The 22,136-nt window shown below is 40.5% G+C and overlaps 3 protein-coding genes across 6 annotated transcripts; 2 read left to right on the forward strand and 1 right to left on the reverse strand.

Moving 5' to 3' along the window:
- Window positions 1-101: 101 nt before the first annotated feature.
- On the reverse strand, window positions 102-2,954 carry LOC133846416 (pleckstrin homology domain-containing family M member 1). The gene is made up of 6 exons (XM_062281395.1): window positions 2,688-2,954; window positions 2,121-2,620; window positions 1,367-2,062; window positions 1,143-1,306; window positions 560-1,082; window positions 102-496 (listed from the first exon to the last, which is right to left on the reverse strand). The coding sequence occupies exons 1-6, from the start codon at window positions 2,815-2,817 to the stop codon at window positions 353-355; spliced, it is 2,157 nt and encodes a 718-aa protein (XP_062137379.1). The 5' UTR covers window positions 2,818-2,954; the 3' UTR covers window positions 102-352.
- Window positions 2,955-7,080: 4,126 nt separating this feature from the next.
- LOC133846345 (mucin-2) lies at window positions 7,081-19,389 on the forward strand. 4 transcript variants are annotated; one of them, XM_062281284.1, is made up of 5 exons: window positions 7,081-7,787; window positions 14,805-15,074; window positions 15,576-17,006; window positions 17,361-17,552; window positions 18,668-19,389. In XM_062281284.1, exons 1-5 carry the CDS (start codon window positions 7,661-7,663, stop codon window positions 19,102-19,104), a joined length of 2,457 nt encoding a protein of 818 aa, XP_062137268.1. In that variant the 5' UTR covers window positions 7,081-7,660; the 3' UTR covers window positions 19,105-19,389. The 4 variants fall into 4 exon arrangements, with proteins under 4 accessions (XP_062137268.1, XP_062137265.1, XP_062137267.1 ...); XM_062281281.1 differs by having other exon boundaries at window positions 15,576-17,552; XM_062281285.1 differs by having other exon boundaries at window positions 7,082-7,787; window positions 16,827-17,552.
- Window positions 19,390-20,358: 969 nt separating this feature from the next.
- LOC133846346 (glyceraldehyde-3-phosphate dehydrogenase 2) lies at window positions 20,359-21,602 on the forward strand. The gene is made up of 2 exons (XM_062281286.1): window positions 20,359-20,539; window positions 20,661-21,602. The coding sequence occupies exons 1-2, from the start codon at window positions 20,453-20,455 to the stop codon at window positions 21,570-21,572; spliced, it is 999 nt and encodes a 332-aa protein (XP_062137270.1). The 5' UTR covers window positions 20,359-20,452; the 3' UTR covers window positions 21,573-21,602.
- The last annotated feature ends 534 nt before the right edge of the window (window positions 21,603-22,136 follow it).

Consider the following 22,136-nt stretch of genomic DNA (forward strand, 5'->3'; position numbering starts at 1 on the left):
TGATATTTCTCGGGCCTATAAAATGAGTTAATTTAGTTGTTTAATTGACCTTTATCTTCTGTTTATAAATATATCTATATCTATATTAAAAATCCAAGATATTGAACTATTAAATGCGGTTGTCATTTATTTCGTTACACAATTAAGCGCATAAATATATAGCCGTGAGTATAAACAATAATTATTTGAGCAGGCGTAAATACCGGCAATAGGACATACACATATTCATATATACTATAAATATACCAATAACAATTGTAAGCTTAACTAAATTTGTAGTATAACTAAATCCGTTTTTGGGGAGAAACAATGTAAACAATCGCACTTTGTTGCTTACAAACTAAATGGCCCTCTAATTACTTTGATGCTTGAGTTTTAAATCCTGCACAGCCTCCTGCAGTGGTTGATCCTCACGCTTACGACGACGCTCGCATCTGGGGCATGGCTGGTGTTCGTTAAGGCACTCGGCATGGAACACAGCTCCACAAGTGAGGCACTGAGAATATATACAGAAATATTCGAATTATTATACAGAGGAAGGATAGTGCTATTGGCTCACCCGAAACGTTGTTGCTATGTGAAACGGATAGAGCACTCGTGGACTCTTGCACATCTCACAGATGAAACCCTTCAGCTGACATAGACGACACTTCAGCACATGCGATTCGCCCAGCTTGAAGGCCTTCTGCAGTTGCTGACACAGCACACCGCGTTGTATCAGTGCCAGATCAGCAATGGAGTATTGATGTATGTGCTCATAAAGATATTCGCGGCCACAGAAATGATTCTGCAGCAGTTGAATGCTAGCTGGAGCACAAGTGTACAAATAGGCACGTATGAAATTTAAGCGGATGCGTAGCGACTGCAATTCCGCCATGGCCTCGGAGGCAAAGTAAATGCTTGGATTAAGCAGCTGCATGTCCAGAAAGGGCTGTGAACGGAACTCCGCGAGAAAAGTGGCAGCATGTTTGCTGACACTGTACTTGCGGAAATCCCAGTTGTAGATGATTCGAGCAGGAATAAGTTGAATTTCCGACTCCATGCAACCGTTGCAGTAGTAGCTGCCACTAAATGCGCAAACTCTGCAAATAGAATGAGAAAGTTAGTGGAAGATTTTAGTTTAATTCTTGCAGGTTGCTCACTGGAAATTGTTGTCTCCAACGCCAAGTGGATGCTGACAGCCACGGCAAAGAAAACCTTGCGCATTTAGTCCAGGCTCGCGAGGCAGCTGGCACAATTGTGCCACCATTTGTTGCAGCTCGGCCATATCAAAGTTGGACGTAATCAGTTCAAAGTCCGAGTTGGTCTGTAAATAGCAATTGAGTACACACACTCAATGATTATGTATTACATATTCATGACTTACGTCCAGCGATTGCAGATCACTCAAGTCATCAGCTTGAAGGGATTCAGCTTCGCGTTGCTGCTGCGGCTGCTGTGCCACATTCAATGTGGATGCACTAGCGCGAAACTTCTCCCAGATCTGTGACCAGCCAGCGCCATCCTCGCGATTGTTCTCATGCTTACGCAGCAGCGCATTGTAGCTGCAACGCTCTGTATTAGGGGAACGCAAACTGACGGAGCTGGTCATGCTTACAGAGCGCTGAAAGAAACGTGAAGCGGATACTTCGTCGGTAGGCGAATTTGCATCCAAATCACCAGACCAAGAGGTTTGCATTAGATTGGTCAGCGAATTGCTGCCATGTGGCAACTCAGCGAATGTTTCCTCAATGTGTCGCATGGATCGCTTTCGCACGCGTTGCTTGCTGCTCGAAGCTGGCTCTGATGGCTCAGGGTTGGCATCATCGGCTGTGCTTGTTGCTTCTGATGCCTGTGGCTGAGTCTTCTCCTCATCAATGATGTCCATTTCATCCACCTTCTGCATGAACAAGTCCAGCATCTCGTGCTGATTGAGATCTGCATTGCCAAAGTGTCCGCCACGACTGAAGGGGCTATTGGAAATGGATTCCGAGAAGAGTTCATTGGTCTGCAGGGGTTGTGGCGTGGGAATAGCCACGATTTCCGAAACCAATGAGCTGGCCACATCCACTCCACTGCTAATCTGTAAGAGATGTGCACGATTAGTCAAGCGGTTATTTGTATTTCTATCCTCTACGCACTGGACACGATTTGAGCGCTGGCGTCCACAAATCAGACAATTGCAGAGCATAATCGGGCCATTGATTCAACAGGCTGGAGTTGACGGGCAAATCGAAGCCAACATATGCCTCCAGACTCTCCATTATCTTGGCCGCCGTCTCTAAACCTTCGGCGTCCTTCAGCAGCGCCGTATTCTTATAGTACGGCTTTAAGGCCGAACCATTCTTGCGCATGTTATTCAAGTAGGCGGAGAATACACAATCGTTGAGCGACTGTCGCACCCAAGCACGGCATTGTCCAATCTCCGAGGTGATCTGGCTTAGGCCCTGGATCTGTTCGATAACCTGCTTGTGCATGAACACCATTGCTGGGGACCAAAAACTGGGCTCTGGGCGTCGCTCCACATCGCCTGCAATCACATTGATGGTGGCCCACAAAAACGAGTCCTTGAGGCCGTGCAGAAAGACTGCTTCCAATGTGGTGCATAGTGCACTTGTTTGTTCACACAATCCAAGCACCTCTGCATAAGTAATAGTTAATGAGTGATTCATTCTTTGTCTATTTATTTGCAACAAATTGCGACTTACCCAATCCTTTCTGCTTGACTTCGAATTCGATTTCTCGCGCATTCTCGTTGAGTGTGTTGATCAACGCCTCTTTTATGACATTCTCACGCTTCGACGAAAAATTGTTTAAGCTGCGAAAGAGAGCGCTCATTTGTTATTGTTGTTGTCCTTTGATTTATCGCTGATTTTTGTTTGCTGCTTTTTGTCTTCTCGTTGTCTGTTGAGTTTTTTTGGGGCAGAGACAATCAGCTGTTGACCAGGGCTGGCGAATCAATCAAATCTGTTCATGGTTATAAAAGTGTTCTTTTTGTTCGTACATCCTGCTAAGTAAGAAATGTAATTAAGAACAAAAAACAATTAATTTAAAATTTAAATACACAAGTTCATTATAAGTGATTAAATTGCTCCGCTTAGCAGTTGAATCAGCTCAGATAATCGAACCACCCGTGATCTATTATTTAATGTTATCGAACGCTTGGGCTCTTGTGACGTCACTGAGACCAGTTCGTGTTCGTAACGGCTCGTGACATTTTGAAATTTTGAATTGCAACGTAATTGTAGAATATACATTGTTGGGTTGATCACGCAAGCGGAGCTTAAGTTCCGTTTTTGCGTTATTTGTATTTTGAAACCCGTTCTGGTTATTCTTGACTTTCTTCTTCTATGTGTGAATGCTCGATTATGAGAATAAAATAATGAAGAAAAAAAGACACACAAAAAACCCACGCAAATGAATAACCACAAAGTCCGCGTGCTCGTCAACTAAGTCTAAGCTTTAATGACTTTTGATGCCTTGGGGTATTTTGTTTCAGCAAAATCGACACCATATATCGCATTTATGATATTTATATGACTCAACACACAGATCGAGGAATTTCTATCAAGCATCTGCAATAAATTTTGGCTCGTCAATGTAAAATGCGACTGTTGTAAATGGAAGACACAATTTTGCATATGAATAGAGTGCAGGCCTCAATCCCGACTTGTCCAAAAGGCTGTGCACGTACCCAGTTTAAAGTCAGTCTGTCAGTCCGTCTGTCGCTTAATATTAAGACGAAATTTGTGTTAAGGTCAGGGTGACCAACAAAAGCTTATGCTGTCATTGTTGATGTTGTTATTGCTGCTGATGTTGTTGTTGTTGCTTTAACGCATTTTTTCAATATTTTTGCAATAAAATTGTATAGCTGTTGTTGATAAACTCTTACAGCAGAAGATGCGCTCCAACTGGTTCAGCGCCGCACTCAAGACCCAAAACTGGTCGCTCATATGACTTTTCAAGTGATTATTTTTGTAGTTGTTGTTGTTGTTAATTTTTAGACTTTATTGTATAGTATTTTTCTGAAGTTTTTGGCGTGTTTTTCGAAATGATTTTCGTGTGGGCCGGCAAAACTAATGCCGCCTGCACTCTCAACAATTGCAGCCAAGTGTTTGGAATTTCAAATCGTGAATATTCATTGCAAGATTAACCTTTCGACAGATTGTTGTTGTTCAATTGGTTTTTATTTTGATGAAATATTGGAAATGCCTATCTCATGAAAGGAAATGTAAGCATTTAATTAATGAATTTGTTTTGTGTGACGATCCGAGAAAAGACGAGACGAGACGAGTCGAGTCGAGTGAAGAAAGCATGATAATTTGCATCAACAAAAGCGTTTAATGTTTGTGAAATTAATGATTATGACAATTAAAAGAAAAAAGGTGCGCAGGTGAAGGGTCGTCGTCCAAGCCAAAATTCAATTTGTGGATTACGCAGCGAAGGCGACAGCAACAGCAACAGCAACAACAACAGCGACAGCGACATTTCCCAACTAAGAGTGTTGTTGCGGCTCCCCCTCGGCGTTGCAGCCCTCCCCCGACTAAGCGGGCTCTTAACTCTATTAAAGTAAATAATATATAGCGTGAATGCTGTCACTGCATTGTTGTCTCGTGGTTGCTGCTGTTGTTGCCGCTGACTTTGCGTTTTTGCGGCGCCTCCACTTAGAGCTTGAGTTGGACTCGGCAGCGGCATCGGCATCGGCATCTGCTTGGACCATTGTTACTTCGCCTAAGTAGGAAACAAAATAAAAACCAACAACAACAACAATAACAACACGGCGACGAGAAATTTATAAAAACGTTTGTTTTCGTAATACAATTTTGATTACTTCTTTGACGCCGCTGAGCCTCGGCACGTCCCATTGATGGCTTTGTAGCTGGTGCTGCTGCTGCTGCTGTTGCTGTTGTTGTTGTTGTTGATGCCCCCGCCACAGTCAGCATTTGATTTATGGTCGGTAGGTAGGTAGGTAGCCCGTAAGCTTGTCCCGTGTCCATTTGGTAATATCGCCCCAGACGAGATAGTAATTGTAACAATAATGTACGAGCGTGATTCCTCATCATGCTGCTGCTCATCATTAGAGGCATAGGAAACTCTCTGCACTCAATTGACTGCGGATAAATCCCAAATGCGGAACCATGGCTGACATCATTTCTTGGCATAATTAAGCGCCACAGAGACATACATTACAAATACATCACACATGTATTGATTCACTGTTCGTACTTGTGATGTAAGCACTGCTTGGAGAAGGGAAGTTGCACGTTGCACGTTGCACGTTGGGGTTGAATGTACCCCAAAGTGAAACTGACTTGTCTAACTAGAAGAGGACTTGCACAATTTCATTGAGATGCCGCCAATTTCGATGCTGATCTTATATAAGCATTTGAGGATGAGTCAACACAATCGGTTGCAATTGATGATGACTAAATGCAAATGCTAAGCAGATCTCAATTTGCTTCACAAAAGAATTTCGCCGCACAGCAAGAAACAAGCTTAATGAATTGACGAAACTCAAATAAAATAAATGAAGAACAGGATCTATACTAAAGACCGCATAAATTATGCATTGTTTGCAACGGTTCTCAACTGTCAAGACACATCTTGGCTTGAGAACTGAAAAGCTCAAGCAAAAACTCAAAAACTCAACTCAAGCACCAAACCGGCCGTCTGTCAAAATAAACAAACAATAAAGATACAAATGCTTCTGGCATTATCACATTCGGTTTTCATTCATCAAATTTGCATAATGTATTGATATTCCCAAATGTTGAAACGTGTGTGCGCTTGCTTTGCCAATAACAGAATGTTGAGCACATGTTAATGTTAAAGCCCCAATACGTCAATATCGACTATATTCGGATCGTGCCTACGTCCAGATCCACACTCGACCTTGAGCGACATTGGAAATGCCGACTGCGAGATTAGCTATGCAAAACATACAAGTTCTATCGTTAAGATACTATACGATGCAATTACAATTACAGTGCATCAATTAATTTCACCCGTTTCCCGCTTCCAGTTGCAGCTGCCAATAACCGTATAGACGAGGTTTTACCCGACTTCTCTGAGTACAGCACTTGTTGTATATTTTAGAACGAAAGAGAGAGTGTCAACTGCTCAGTACTATAGCAAATATTATTCTGCAATCTCTGAACAATTTCCTTTGGGCCAGATAATTTGTTTACCCATTTTGTTTGACTCCGTATTACAGTGGCAACAGTGGGGCGAAGTACGAAAATAAAGGTGGAAAAATATTCATATTTCTTTGTAATAAATTTTTATGTTTTATATAAGATGAATTAAGATCAATCAAATTAATTTACATCTTACAAAAATTTAACATTTTGTGTATGTAAAATAATTATTCATTTTTACACTTTCCAGTAAATTCTTGTGATGATAAAAATTGAATTCAATATATTTAATTTACATTTTAACTTATTTCTGTGCGCAAAATAATAATTTATACTTACATTTTTCAGTAATTCGTTTTATTTAATATAAATACATTTACTATATATTATTATAAACTATATCGGATTCATTAGTTTAAAGTAATGTACACTTTTTAATATTAAAAATTGATTTGTACATTTTGCAATAAATTCTTATCTATGATCTACATTTTTAACAAATCAATCTAGCTTACCAAATTTGTATTTTATTTGTACATAACAAATAATATGAGCTGCTAAATTAATCGAATTATACAATGGATAACGTTTTTGTTGTCGCTCATTAATAACTTACTAAAAAGAAAGAATTCTGTTGCATGGTTAAAACAAGTAATATAAAAATAGAAAGATTATATAAGCAAACGTTAGCTACTGAAATGCTAATTGATTGAGACAATACTGAATTTCAAGGCAATCTTTTGTTTCAGTCCAAATATAAGAAGTGCTTTTAATCAAAATGCAATTATTAAACGCAGCTGAAGTTCTCTATTTATGGCAGATTGTTATTTGTGAATTATCAAGTATACGCAGCATTGCCGGTTTTGTCGGCTTGTCACACTGTGCGATGTCAGCGACGCACGACGCAGCCTCCACTGTGCACCCAATGTGTAAGCCAAGCTTCATTCGTTGTCGCTGGCGACGGCCAAGTTTATTAAAAGCGCAGAACTCGTGAGCTACGGACGTGTTTCTGCTACGCTCGAGCGCCTCGCGCATCTAATCATCATCTCGGTGTCTCCAAGTTTCGGTCACAGTCTCCGTCTCCGTCTACGGCTCCGGCTCATCTCCGAGTCAATCACAGTTTCGGTCTCGCTCTCGCATCGCCGCTTCTCGCGCCTTCACTCTCACTCTCACACAGTGACTGCGAATCGTGAAATCGTGTCACAATTGATTTGAAATTTGTGTGCAAGAAAAAATAAATACGAGAAAGAGAGAAAAAAATTAATATTACATATTATTTGTATTTGGCAATAAGTCAGGCATTTTGTGTGCACGCCGGCGTCATCTCTTGCTGTCTGCTCTGTGTGGATTTTGTCATCCTCGCGACAACAGCTTCGACTTGATCATTGTTATTCCGCCTACGCGCGCTAATTATTCCTCGCGGCTCTTTTTGGGCAATGCCCCATTCTAAATAAACCAGCCGAGCAATAACAATAACTATAGCAATATATAACAAACAAACAGATATATATACATATTTTACTTTGAAAATTCCCAAATCTAAAATGCACGCGCGTAATTCAAACTCGAAGCTGCGCAGTCGCAGCGCTGCTGGCGTCACTGCTACCGTTACATTTGCGCTGCTGCTAACATTGGCGCTACTGCGGATCGACATCGCTGCCGGCAGGCCTGGTATACATATAAACATACATACAAACATACATACATATGTAGATACAAGCATCCGAACATAGCTCATTTCTTCGCTATTGATTACGATTACGATTCGATGCGATCGTAATCAATTTGCATAGACATAAGATATTTAATTAGTGTTTGCTTGCAATTTCCTTTTCGCCTCTTGCTTTCTTCTATTACGTTTTCAAATACGCATGTGAAACCCAAATCGAAAATTCCAATAAATGCATGTTTATTTATTGCCTCAGTTTCTCAATTTGCTTATAACTGATTTAGATATGAGCACTAAAACAAATAAAACGTATATTTTTGAAGTTATTAAATTGATTAATATGTCATTAAATTAAAGCGAAATTTACTTTTTTTCAATATTAACTATCAAAAATTAATTAAAATGTAAATTTATGTTTCTTCTGAACTCTGAAAAAAAATTCTAGAAGTCCAATCGAATTTTATCACATTTCTTGCAAAAATCAATCAAAACCTTTAGTATTGTGAATTTCTAATTTAAAATCATACCAGAATTCAAACTATCAAGAATTTGTTTGCTTATTAATAAACATTAAAATAATGCACTAAGAAATAACATAAAAATATTAAAATTAGAAGCAAGTCTTTAAAAATTAATTTAAATTCGTTTCATATAAATGACGTACATAAAATTTCAAATTAAAGAGTAAATTCATTGATATTTTCTTGTTTGGCAGTCTGTGACTAATTTTAATGCTCCGTAAATATTTGTACATAACTGTAGATAGAACTTGTAGTTAATCTGTCCCTGGTAATGCTCATCAATTTGTTACTAATTCTCAGCACCAACACAGACTCATCCTCACACACACATACATACACACACACATACACAGACACATTTACACACTTACAGTGAAGCATTATTCTTGTTGTTACATCTTAACCTCTCGAGCAATCCAGTTGCATGAACGACCTTCATTGGATTGCGTTACGATCATGACCCAAAAACAAAACAAAAAAATGGCTATCATGTTATTGTTCATTGGTAATCGAGAGAGTTTACCGTTGTCCACCTAACCAATTACCACCGATGAACCAATTGACCAATGGACTCATCGTCGAATGCAACATGAATGTATCTTCAGAGATCTTCATGTCGATGATCTTCGTTCGAGATCTTTTTACCCTGCGGCGGCACGGGGCCTCAAATTAGCTGTCAAATGCCCTCCAATGATATTTGTAACTATTTCACTGAATTGTGAGTTGTCTGCAGTCGCCAGTCGGCAGTCTTTGGTCGCTTTTCTGTTTTCTTTTTATGATTGGTAAACAAACAAACCAAACACTAGGCACATATCATTTTCTGCAGATCCCCCCAAGGGTCGCACCGACAAAAACTCAGCAAAAACAAAAACAAAAAAAGTTTGCCAACGGCGACAAAAACGTCTCATTTCCAAAAGGTAAATGAAATTCGAGACATCTTTCGACAAGAAGCCCAGAAAAAACACCAAAAAATAAATAAAAAAAAAGAAAACAAAACTACAGTAGCTTATATAAGAGTCAACTAACGTGACTGGCAAGGCTTCGACTTCAACATCGACTTCGACTTTGGCGGCGTCTTCAGCGAACATCTTCCTCTTCAGCTACCTTCGAGCTTGGCCTCTGGTTCGGGGCACTTCTCCAACAGTAGCAATCACATTTTAGCGCTGTTTATCTACAGCCCCAAGGGAATCGACAACTCCATAAATTGTTATGACAATTTGTTAAGCTTGTCTTCTCTATCTCTCTATCTGACTGTCTTTCTCGCTTTCCTTTCTCTGCATTAAAGGCGTAACAGATACCCTTGATGAAAGCTGTTATATGCATCGAATTTGTACAATTAAATCGTTGGCTACTCAAACGTTTGATAGAGACATCATTGAAATCTGCAATGCTTATCAAACCAATAAATAATCGTGCAATTTCCTTGAGGCTGTATTTTGTTATTCATTTGTGAAAAGAGGCTTCCTCATCATCATCATCGTCTATTGATTTGCTAGCTCAACTTCCACGCTCTGTTATTATAATGTATTTTTTAAAATGTATTTTTTTGGTTTTAAATACTTTAGCTTCGCTCGTATTCACATGAATACAAGACGAATGCACGTACGTGATAATTATGAGATTCGCACAGATTAAAATTCCTCCATTTGCTGTTGGGGTACACAATGGAAAACTAAGCCTTATTTGTGAGTTTCGTAATTGCTTAATAGCCAAGCACAATGGGCAGCCCATTACACATAGTACGAGATATTGTTAGATATTGGCGGTATGGTTAATAATAGTTGGTAATCTGCGGCGTGAGTTTCAAATGCTTGCGTCATTAATGGATTTCCATTGAGCCCACAGATAAAGATAAAGAAGTGAAAATTGCAACACATTTTGTTATGATTAGCTGGAAAATAAACCAAACGAGGCGATGTTGATGTTCGCTGAGCTGCTCAACTGGGAGTTACCCTCGAGCAATAGATGGCGCTAGTGTCACTTTTAAGCTACAATTGGGAAGTTTCCAAGTCGAGGGGGATTTTTAGCTTTAGGTTCTTACGAGTATATATCCAGAATGTTGTGTAACTTTTTAACAATGTTGTATCAAATAAAATCAGCTTTGTACTTTTTGAATCCCCGTTACAGGGTATAAACTTGCAGTTTACTACACATTGAAAATAGAAGTCAATTTGTATGTTGTCTCGCCTTGACCTTTGCAAATGCAACTTCCATAATTTCACTGATTATACTAATTAGCACTGAGTGTTTGCATCAAGCCACATTTGGTGTGGGAATTTCAGAATTTATTATCATGCAGCAGCAGCATCCACAAAATGGAAACAAAGTAATAAAATATTATTAACAAGCGCGAGTTTTACAACCACGTCTTGATGGCTTTGGCTCTTCATTTTGGGCACATCATTTAGTGAGTACATCGATGCGATATATTGTTAACTGATCTGTGTGGGTTTGTGCGAATTTCAACAGCTCAATAAGTCGATAACTCAAGGCCCAAGATGATACAACGATCCAACTCTGATCACGCCAAGAGATTAATATTAAAATCCATTACATTTTGTTTATGGTTTTGTTATTGTTGATGTTTTTCGCATTGACGAAGGTTGCCCAAATGGCAAAAGCTTGTCAAAAAAATCAGTAATCAAACAAACTGTAAAATTGGCAAGTGTAAAATAAATAATAATAAACAAAAGATGAAACAACTTTGCAAAACAATAATCAACTCGAGTTGTCGTCCCATTGTTGTTAATTTTTGTTTTCTTCATTTTTATTTAGTGGGTGCAGATGTCGTGAAGTCGTCAATCAATTAAAAAATAAATTAAAAAGAAACAGAAAAATACTGAAAACATCAACTGATAATAAATGACAACAATCGAAAAAATTAATTGGCACTGAACTTGAAACTAGTTTCGGGGCGTGCCTTGAATGGCCACTAAAAAAAAAACCAGAGTTATATTTTAGCAGCCAGTTATAAATAGTTCAAAAGACTATCTTATTTATTAAACTTAGAAATTAGTCAGGGGAAACAGGTATTCTGTACAAAGCACAACTTAATTAGTAACAAAAGTTCTACTTCGTTTCATTTATTATCACCCAGCAACGTTAAACATTTAAAATGGAAGAGTGTATTTTTGGAATCTTTGCAAAAACTGTTGGAAATATTTGTTTGGCTTAGCAGAAGACGTATTGAAATTACGTAAATTCTTTGAATACACATATTTATATGCTTATGTCAAAATTAGTTGACGTTATCTATTTCAAATTAAACAATTAATCTTCATTAAACTCGAATACTCCTGCAAATTGATGAAGTGAGTCACATAGTTCTCACGTAAGCAATAGGAAACTTATCTTTTTATTGCCAATATTTCAATCAGCAGTTTTTTAACCTTTGACGTGCCGAAGTTGAGTTCGTCATTCTTGTTAAAAATAAGAATCTTTTGTGGTAACATATCGATTCTCGGAAGTTTTCCGCATTGATGCGATAATTAATCATTACTTATTTGTTATGTGTTTATGTCTTTTTTGTTATAAGCACTTTCACAGCATGTTTACGAGACTTGTTCGACTGTCGTCCCCTTTCGATAAAAATCTGAAAACAATTCATATTTATGAGATGTGCAACTCCGACGAGGGCCGTCAGATTGTTAGCTAATATTAATGAAGCATATGAAAAGTTCAGGGACTGCTGATAAAGCTCAACCCCATCAGCAGCATCAGCATCAGCCTTAGAATTTGCCATTTGTTTTTACAGCTGAAACTGATAGGCTGTCTGTCAAGGAAAGGAGAAAAAAAGAGAATATACAGTCAGCATATTAATTTCATATTTATTTAGAAATAGAATCGGTCGCAATATGAATGCAAATCACAGACATAAATAAGTGAGATGTATCAGATGAATTTGAAATTAAGTTGAATATACATATGCACATATGTTTAGCAACCGGAACTCAGTCAGAAAATCGAATCTTTAGTTGTTTCTCTCTTCTGTTAGTCACATTCTAAACACTTTGTTTATGGAATTCCCCCACTAGAATATAATTAATACATAATATTACACTCACACCACAATCAGAACTAACTTAATTCACACAATGCCGACAATTGGCATGTAAATAATTCTCTCTCTCTCTCTCTCTCTTTAACTCTTTGTGACTTTGTGACTTTGTGCATTTATCAAACACGAAGCGACGCGGCGTCTATCTATGGGAAACATCAAATATTAGGCAGAACAATGACACAGATGATTGTACAATTTGTGAATACTTATCCGGCTAGTCTCGTACTTGGCTTATTAATTGTTATAAACATTGATCGAGCACATCTCTCGCCATGACTCAAGTGTTTCCTCTTCAATGCACGACCGACCGTTGACAGGTTCAAACTGCGCACATATCTTTGAGCGTCGCATGAACTCCGTCGAGAATATATACACACACACATATATGTATAGTATGTTGTAGTTGAAGGCGTGGCTGAGGCTGATGGATAAGGTTAGGCTGATCAAGTTAGACTGGTTTTTCTCTCCTCCAATAATTCAATAATTCACATTCATATTCGCATGCGTCACAGAGATTTCTGTAACAAGATGTGTCTGTCACTTAATTCACATTAGCATACTGCAAAAACAAATGACTTAGGCGACGAACTTTAGCATACAGAACTATAAATATCTGAAACGTTTATTCAATATTCATAACAAATGATTAAAAAATAGGACTATCTTAATTATAGAACAATGGAAATACTTCAATATCCAACTCTTAAGTGAAATAAAATATAAAACATGACTTTGAAGATGAACTAGGATTAGTTGATACCTATAATAACGAGTTCTTATTTGAGTCTTGAATTTGAAATATAGAATGTACTGAATTGACTAGAACCATAAAAATTAAGAAGAGAGTCAATCGACAAGGCAAGTGGCCAAGGAAATGACTTAGGCGAAGAACTACAGCTAAGAGATATATAAAAATCAGAATAAATAACAAATCAAAAGTAAATAAATTATGATACTATCTACATTATAACATAGAATTTCTCTAACAATGGAAGGCAAAACAAGAAATCTATAATATTACTGATTTAGGCGTCGAACTATGTTTTCTTATACATTATATTGATACTATAAATAACGAGTTTTAATTTGAGTATTGAAATAAAATTATACTATATACTTGAATGACTTGAACAATAAATCGGGAAGAGAGTAAATGAATAGCTAGAAAACATTTGAGCTGCGAAACAAATGATTTTGGCAAAAACAAAAACTGTAGCTATGCATTAACAAATTTTGAATTTCAAATGGTAGACAATACTTTTTCAACAAAAATCCAGATGCCAGACGAAAGACTTAGGCAACAAACTTGAAACGAAAGCTAACAGTTAGGTAAGCCATAATTGAAATGACGTAGTCGAAGAATTAAAGGTTAAATACCTTGCAAAGCAAAATTCCAGCATGGCATTGCTAGAAAAGATCAAACGACGAACTGGAACAAAGCAGGAAAAAGGAAAATATATATATTAAGAAGAATATCTAAATACTGATTCATATATTTAATATTGGAAGGGAATATAGTGTTAAATGTAGATAATATAAAGATCAAATTTGTAATTTAGTAGCAGGAGAACTAAAAACTTAAAATGAAAGTGGAAATGAGAAAATATTTATAAAGAATTCAACTTGGGAACCATTTATCAAGGACAACCAATTTATTAAGAACATAAATGCAAAGGGGAAGGGGAAAACAAAAATAATTAGTTTTAGAATATAAATCGCTTAATCCATATTTTAGGAAACTAACTAAAAAAAACATATAGATGTAAAGATAGTTCGATCATAATAGTTGCTGAAGTTGGCAAAGTCGCAAATATGAGTTCAAATGTAATTGCAGCCTGTGGTGCAAAACAAAAGACTTAGGCAACGAACTTGACACAACAAACGCCAGCAAATGAGCCGCAACATTGATTAGCTAATCTGCCTGGGCTGTCTCACAGTGCAGCACAAGTTTGTGTGTCATTTTGAAGCCTCTCTGTAAATAACAACAAACGTGACATAACAACAACAACATCAACAGCAACAACAAAACGAAGCGAACAAATATATGGGCCATTTAAGCCAATGTCAATCAATCAGCAACAATGGCAGCCAAATTGGCCAAGAGCCACCCACGGGCTGCCTCATCTGTCTCATCTTCGACTATGTCTGTCTCTTCTTCTTCTTCTTGTGTGTGTCTTCTTCCTCTTCTTTGCCTGCTTCTTATTGAGTGTCTTCTTCGGAGTGTCTTCTATCTCTTCTTTTGGCGTTTATTATCAGCCTTCTTGTTTCTAACAGCACTTTTGAACTCTGCGGCAAATTGCAGTGCAGCACAAACATGACATCCACATAGTACATTGTTACATACCACATCAAGATTCATACACACATTAGTCGCAACCACAACCACAACCACCAACCACCAACAACCACAACAAAAATTTACCCCACCTTCTCTGCAGATGTTCGACCATCGCCATTTGCTTTAGAGTTGCAACCGCCTTTGCTTGAGCCAGCTGGCTCCGAGGGAACCGAGGGGACATTCAATGGTAAAGGCGGTGAACGGGCCATCGATAGCTATGGCAATCCCATCGATGCACTGCGTCCCATCGATACGCCCGATGGCCGCAAGGTGGTCAGTGCCCAGGGCGTTCAATTCGAGATTCCCAATTATGCCTCGGGCATCACAGAGATACGAAAGCCGGCCGATGATCTGCTGCCACCGCACATTGGTGAGTTGACAACCGCGGCAAGTGGAGCAGCAACCAGTGACAGCAACAAGAACAACGACAACAAGAACAACAACAACAACGAGAACGATACGCAAACGCAAACACAAACCCAAGAACATGCAAAAACAGCCGGTGGCTTGGTAGCACCAGCTGATAGCAGCACAAGTAGCCTAAGCTTCGCCAGCACCCACATCAGCCACAATCGCACCCACAACCACACACACGTAGAACCACTAACAAGCATTTCCCATCCACTCAACTCCGACCCCGACCCCGTCTCAGACTCAGTCCCAGTCCCAGTCTCAGTCTCAGCTTCCACCTCTAACCACGTCAAGCGACAATCGCAACAGCAATTTGTGATCACTGCGGCTGGTCCACAGCACGCACCACCCACATTTACCCTGCTCACAATTAATCCCGAAGCACCCGCTGCAGCAGCTAAAGTGCCTAATAAAAAGCGCATCTCAACTGCAACTCCAACTCCTTCCCCACTACTCGCAGATGCCATAGCGGTGGCTCAGCCCACTCCGGACGACATCGACACCGACAACAACAGTCCCTCATTAGCACCAGCACCAGCATCAGCATCAGCACCAGCACCAGCCACATCACTAACACCACCCGAACATGAATCATCGAGTGACGCCGAAGTGGAGGTGGAACAGGCGCAGCTAGTGCCGCTCGAGCAGCAGGAGGAGAGCGCTCTCTCGCCACAACTCACCAGCGGCACTCTGCCCGACTATCTGCTCGAGCTGCAGCGCGAGGATCCCAACATTGATGGCCCCGTGCCCTGGTTGCCCTCGCCCAATGGCACGCCTCTGTCGGTGATTGCTTGGGATCTGTTGCCACCACTGCGCGAGACGGTGGAGGAGCCAGTGATCATCACGGAGCAGCAGCCCACGCGTCATGTGGTAGGTGTGGAGCAGCCAGGCACTCACAACATTCGCCTCAGTCTGGGCAGCGGACAGGCTTTGTCACCGGTGGCACCGACGCCGGGCCATGTGACGACCGGTCAGGTGGCTGTGGTCCCTCTGGTGCGCGACGGACCCGAGGCGCATGGCACCAATGCGCACGTGGGCAGCAGCACCACGCCCAGGAATACCCAGGGACGTTTCCCCAGTCGCAATCGCGGCACAGCGCACTACAGCACCACAACGACGCAGCGAGCACGTCCGAGCACCACGCCAAGCACCACTAGCACCACCACAACCACCACCACCACACGTCCACCCTTGACCACCACCACCACCACCAGAGCAACCACAAGGAGCACCACCAGGGCGACAACGACTACGCCGCGTCCTAGTCCAAGCACCACACCTCTGGATCCCTCCACCTTCTACAAGCTGGACAACGAGGAGTCTTACGCCTATACGTTGCCCCCTTGGCTGCAGGATGTCACCGATCCGGATCTCGATGTGGCCGTCACCTTTATTGTGCCCACGGACAACGATCAATACAATCACACGCTGCTCGACGATTTGGAGCCGCCTTTTGAGCCATTCGTGGATCTGTCCAACATTCAGTTGACCCCGCCGCCCACTGTGAAGCCAAGCACAACCACGACAACCACCACAACTACAACTACAACTACAGCCAGACCAACAACATCAACTACGACGACCACACGACGTCCGTCGACCAGAGCACCCAGCACCACAACAACCACAACAACCACGAGCACCACCTCAACAACCACAACCAAAGCACCCATTTTTAGACCGCAATTAAATGCAAATAACATTCACACAGCTCCGGGATTAACCACCACAACGACACCCGCACCTGTGGATGTGAATCCCTTCGACTCGGCCACGTTGCCACCTTGGCTGCAGGACTTTGACTATCCCGATGTGGGTCCTGGTGTGCCCTACAATCCGGACAACTTTAAGGAGCCAGAGACGTCAGCTTTTGGCCAGCAACAACCGGGAGGTAGTAAGCCCACTGACTTTCAGCCACATGGCTTTGCCAGCAGCAGCAGCAGCAGCAAGTCTTCATCCACAACTGCCGCATCGACAGCAACCGTAACAGCAACAACAGCAACTAGTACTATTGCACCTGCTGTTGGCGTTGTTGCCTCCGCTTTTCCATCCAAAGTCACGCTTACGCTTCCAGGCAACGTTGATGTTGATGATGCGACTGGGGCCACTGATGAGCCACAGCTGGTGCTGATCCCACCCGCTGGCGATGAAGCATCATCAACCACAACAACAACAACAACTAACAACCAAAACAGCGACAACAGCAACCAGAATCCTACTACAAACTCTATCACGCATTTTGCAGCCCGCTTCGATGCCCCCGCTCCAGCTCCAGCTCAAGCTCCAGCTCCCGCCTCCAACTCTATTTCTGGCCAGGATTCCCAGTCGCAGACGCAGTTCGGCAGCAACCTCAACGCCAATGACAACCAGAAGGTCGAGTACACCAAGAGCGACGAAGGCAAGGTCATCAGCACGCCAGTGAATACAGTACGCAAAGGTGAGATCGCTGTCCATTAATTAATTACTTTTTAATCCCGCTATCCTTAGAGTATATAACTTTGCGCCTGCAGGAAATGTATGTGACAGGCAGAAGGATGCGTCTTCGATCCCATAAAGTATATAAACTCGTCAAAAGCCGAGACGATATATCCAAGTCCGTCTATCTGTCTGTCCGTACGAACACCTAGATCTCAGAGACCCGCAAATCGAACAAAATCAAATAACGAGCATAATTTTAAAGCTAGAGCTTCACAAATAACTACAGTATTTATGATTCCTGAATTTGGTTACGATCAGACAAAAATTGAAGAAGTTATTTAAGAAATTCTTTTGTATGGGAAATAAACTTTTACGTACGGGTTGCTTGGGCTGACAATCTGGAATATAGTACTATATCAATATACCAAATATATCCTTTGGTATATTTTAGTTATTGCGGTTTATTAATTTCTTCTTCTTCTTACTATTTGCCATAATAGAACAGTCAAGTATAATATAGTATATTTGATAATCTTTAACCCCGCAAAGTATAATGTCTCACTCACGAAATGTTGCAACTATCTGCAATGTTGACATCTTCAAAATTATGCAATACTTCAAAATGCTCAATAAACAGCACAGTATTTAAATTACAAAATAAGAGCAATGAAACCAAGTGTTAATACTAATCCTTGATTTAAATTAAAATCTGAATATTATCATTTTTATTAGTAAATTGTGATATATGAGAAGAATCGAACTACATCAACATCTTCAAAGCAACTGCAACTGATTCAAATCCAATATAACGATGTTGTAATTCTGTTTTTCTTATATCCAAAAATATTCCAAAATTGTAGAATGAAAATTAATTTAGACATTTTTATTACTTAATAATTGGGCTGAGAATTTAACCTAGATATGTTAAAAACTCTAAGGTTCTTTAAGAAAAATAGTGTGTACAGCGAGTGAAAAATAAAGTTGCAAAAGTGACTTCTTTATTCTTGATAATGATCTTTCATATAATACTCGAATTATTTAACTACAAAGTGTACAAATAAGTATATATCTGTACAAACATGAAATATATTTTAGACTAAAATTAAATCACACATTTGTTATAACCTCTTGCAGAGGGTCAAGGCACTTTCCCTGCTGCTCCTGCTCCAGCTCCGGCGCTCTCCAACAACGCAGGCAAATATACCGGAGGATTCGGAGCACCTGCGGGTCTGTTGCGTCCTCTGAATGCTGGCAAGCCAGACATCTACGTGGCTGGCAATGAGCATGACTTCGCGGTGAAGGCGAATCGAGTTCGTCCAACTGCAGCGACGCCAGCTCCAGGTCGTTATACAGGCGGCTTTGGGGCTCCCAGCGGTGTACTGAGTCCACAGAATGCGCCCAGACCCTTCCAGCAAGCGCAGCCACAACAGCCACAGACACAGCAACAGCAACACCATCAACAGCCACAGCAACTGGCTGGCGCTGCCTCGAGCCATCAACTGAATCGCTTTGGCGGTCCACCCGGTGTCCTGGTGCCCTTCGACAATGTCCAGCGTGCTCCACAGCAGTAGACAGTAGAAAGCAGCAACAAGAAGAAGTTGCTGCAGCAACTACTCGTATTTTAAATTATTTATTAAGCATGCTTGTACTTATGTTAAAGTTTTCTAAGTTGGCGTCGTGGTTGAAGTCGCTGTTGTTGTCTCTGTACACGAATTTGAACGAAACGACTTACTATAACTTGCCTCAATATTTAAATTGGTTTCACACACACACACTCAAACACGATTAAGATATATACGATGCGATGTACATATCATGTCAAATGTTATACACGAAATAAACTTTTTTAAAAACAATTGAAATTTGTCTAAAGTTAATGAGATTAGTTGGAAAAAATATAGTATAGTAATTGCATAGATTTCTGAATTAGAGCAGAGAAAAATTATAGTTTCAAACAAAAATAAAAAAAACGATAGTATAACAAATTTTATTCATTTGTTTGTTATTGTTTCTGGCTTACAATTCAATTATGTGGTACAAAGTGCAAAGCCAGAGCCACTAAAATCTTTAAGCTGATAACAAAACAAATTGATAAAGAATACTAATTAAAACTAAACCCGACATTTATCAAAATATTTCTTGTCATCGTAGATTTAAAACGCAAAAATAATACATTTTCATTAAAATAAAATTTAGACTTGAACAATATTTGTAATAATTAATGCCTCTCTTTCTACAATAATAGCATAAAGAAATTCCTCGATATTTCGCATATTTGAAGACGATTTATTTGACAATGCGTCGATTACAATTAATTTGATTTGCCCTTTGTCACTTAGTTTTGTGTATCATCAAAAACGCATTAAAACATTTTGACATATTACGATTTAAATTATTCACGCATCGAAGTCGACATTATATTTTTCGTTAACGAAGCTGTGCTTATAAATGCTTTCAATTAGACAGCACAAACGTTCAACTGAAAAGGTTATTAAATACACACAAGGTTATTAAATACATACAATTCGCGTACGCACGGTAAAACGCTATGTAACGCATTTGTAACCAAACAGTATTTCAAATAAATAACGTATTTTAAGCGAGTACATTGAGTGAGGGAAACAAATACTTAAGTTACTACGCGCTTACATTTGACTCACGTGAAGTTGGCTCCTCCAGCTGATAGTGTTGCGAAGCGCATGCTAGTCGTATAGCAATCAGCTTTCGATGGCGTACTTTTTGCCCATGCTTCGTGGTGGGGTGGGCGTGACGTAAACGTCCTTCATTTGACTTTGAACTCAGACGATACGCGAATCTGAAGTCGTTTTACTCAAAGCAGTTGCAGTTGATTCCCGACGGGTGAACTGAGCGAAAGTAAAAGTGTGATCCAGAAAAGAAATTTTCATAAATCCAAAAAAGATGTCGAAAATTGGTATTAACGGATTTGGCCGCATCGGTCGTCTGGTGCTGCGCGCCGCCATCGACAAGGGCGCCACCGTCGTTGCTGTAAGTGAATAAACAGCGAAGAAAAACATATTTTAAATAATGCTGTAAATTAAAATTTGATGCAATTAGTTTTCCGCATAATGAAATTTGTATGTACAATGTATCCAAATGTCATCTGCAGGTCAACGATCCATTCATCGATGTCAGCTACATGGTCTACTTGTTCAAGTTCGATTCCACCCACGGCCGTTTCAAGGGCACCGTGTCCGCCGAGGGCGGCTTCCTGGTCGTCAACGGCCAGAAGATCACCGTGTTCAGCGAACGCGACCCCGCCAACATCAACTGGGCCAGCGCTGGTGCTGAGTATGTTGTTGAGTCCACCGGTGTCTTCACCACCACCGAGAAGGCCTCCACTCACTTGAAGGGTGGCGCCAAGAAGGTCATCATCTCGGCCCCATCTGCCGACGCACCAATGTTCGTCTGCGGCGTCAACTTGGATGCCTACACCCCCGACATGAAGGTTGTGTCCAACGCCTCGTGCACCACCAACTGCTTGGCTCCCTTGGCCAAGGTCATCAACGACAACTTCGAGATCGTTGAGGGTCTGATGACCACCGTGCATGCCACCACTGCCACCCAGAAGACCGTCGATGGCCCCTCCGGCAAGTTGTGGCGTGATGGCCGTGGCGCTGCCCAAAACATCATTCCAGCATCGACTGGTGCTGCCAAGGCTGTTGGCAAAGTGATCCCAGCTCTCAATGGCAAATTGACTGGCATGGCTTTCCGTGTCCCCACACCCAATGTGTCCGTTGTCGATTTGACCGTGCGTCTGGGCAAGGGCGCCACTTACGATGAGATTAAGGCCAAGGTGCAGGAGGCTGCCAATGGACCATTGAAGGGCATTTTGGGCTACACCGATGAGGAGGTTGTCTCCACCGACTTCCTCAGCGACACTCACTCCTCGGTGTTCGACGCCAAGGCTGGCATCTCTCTGAACGACAAGTTCGTGAAGTTGATTTCGTGGTACGACAACGAGTTCGGTTACTCCAACCGTGTCATTGACTTGATCAAGTACATGCAGAGCAAGGATTAAATACACAGGCTAAATAAAAAAGAACAACAATGTTAACTCTTCTCAATACGCACAAACAGGAGGTGTAGCATTTAATTCTATAGATGAGAAGCATCCGATTTACGCATACAAACACACGCATTATCAGTTTACCCAATAAAAAAAAACTACAATTACACCAATACATACACCAAACTTCGTATATTAATGTCACATACATGCCTGCATGTGTGCATATAGCTGTAATTGTAATTGTATTATTGTTACCAACAGATCTTCTCTCTCCTGTTTGATGAGCCGCGCAAACAACAGTTACATAAATTATATAACCTAATCTCGTTACAAATAAAAACAAATAAAAAAACACAAATTACGGCATTTTCAATGTGACTTATGAAATTGACAGTGTGAATAATACACAATCATAGCTAATAGATTAATTTAATTTGTTTTTCTCAGAACATGCATATGTATATGCGTAATATATACACGCATACATACACAAGTCTGTATGTGTGTGTATACACGTTTTTACACTTGTGTGTGTATACTTCTGATTAGTATAGTATATTATATATATACATA

Source organism: Drosophila sulfurigaster, chromosome 3, assembly GCF_023558435.1.
Source record: "Drosophila sulfurigaster albostrigata strain 15112-1811.04 chromosome 3, ASM2355843v2, whole genome shotgun sequence".
NCBI lineage: Eukaryota > Metazoa > Arthropoda > Insecta > Diptera > Drosophilidae > Drosophila > Drosophila sulfurigaster.

What these genes read in the sequence shown, in the direction of transcription:
- LOC133846416 (XM_062281395.1), bottom strand. Translation starts at nt 2,817, where the DNA reads ATGAGCGCTCTCTTTCGCAGCTTAAACAATTTTTCGTCGAAGCGTGAG. An exon ending in AGTCAAGCAGAAAGGATTGG is followed by an intron (nt 2,621 to 2,687) that starts GTAAGTCGCAAT and finishes TTACTTATGCAG; the next exon opens with AGGTGCTTGGATTGTGTGAA. An exon ending in CAGCGCTCAAATCGTGTCCA is followed by an intron (nt 2,063 to 2,120) that starts GTGCGTAGAGGA and finishes CATCTCTTACAG; the next exon opens with ATTAGCAGTGGAGTGGATGT.
- LOC133846345 (XM_062281281.1), top strand. Translation starts at nt 7,661, where the DNA reads ATGCACGCGCGTAATTCAAACTCGAAGCTGCGCAGTCGCAGCGCTGCT. An exon ending in CATCGCTGCCGGCAGGCCTG is followed by an intron (nt 7,788 to 14,804) that starts GTATACATATAA and finishes CCTTCTCTGCAG; the next exon opens with ATGTTCGACCATCGCCATTT. An exon ending in TCTGCTGCCACCGCACATTG is followed by an intron (nt 15,075 to 15,575) that starts GTGAGTTGACAA and finishes CACTACTCGCAG; the next exon opens with ATGCCATAGCGGTGGCTCAG.
- LOC133846346 (XM_062281286.1), top strand. Translation starts at nt 20,453, where the DNA reads ATGTCGAAAATTGGTATTAACGGATTTGGCCGCATCGGTCGTCTGGTG. An exon ending in AGGGCGCCACCGTCGTTGCT is followed by an intron (nt 20,540 to 20,660) that starts GTAAGTGAATAA and finishes TGTCATCTGCAG; the next exon opens with GTCAACGATCCATTCATCGA.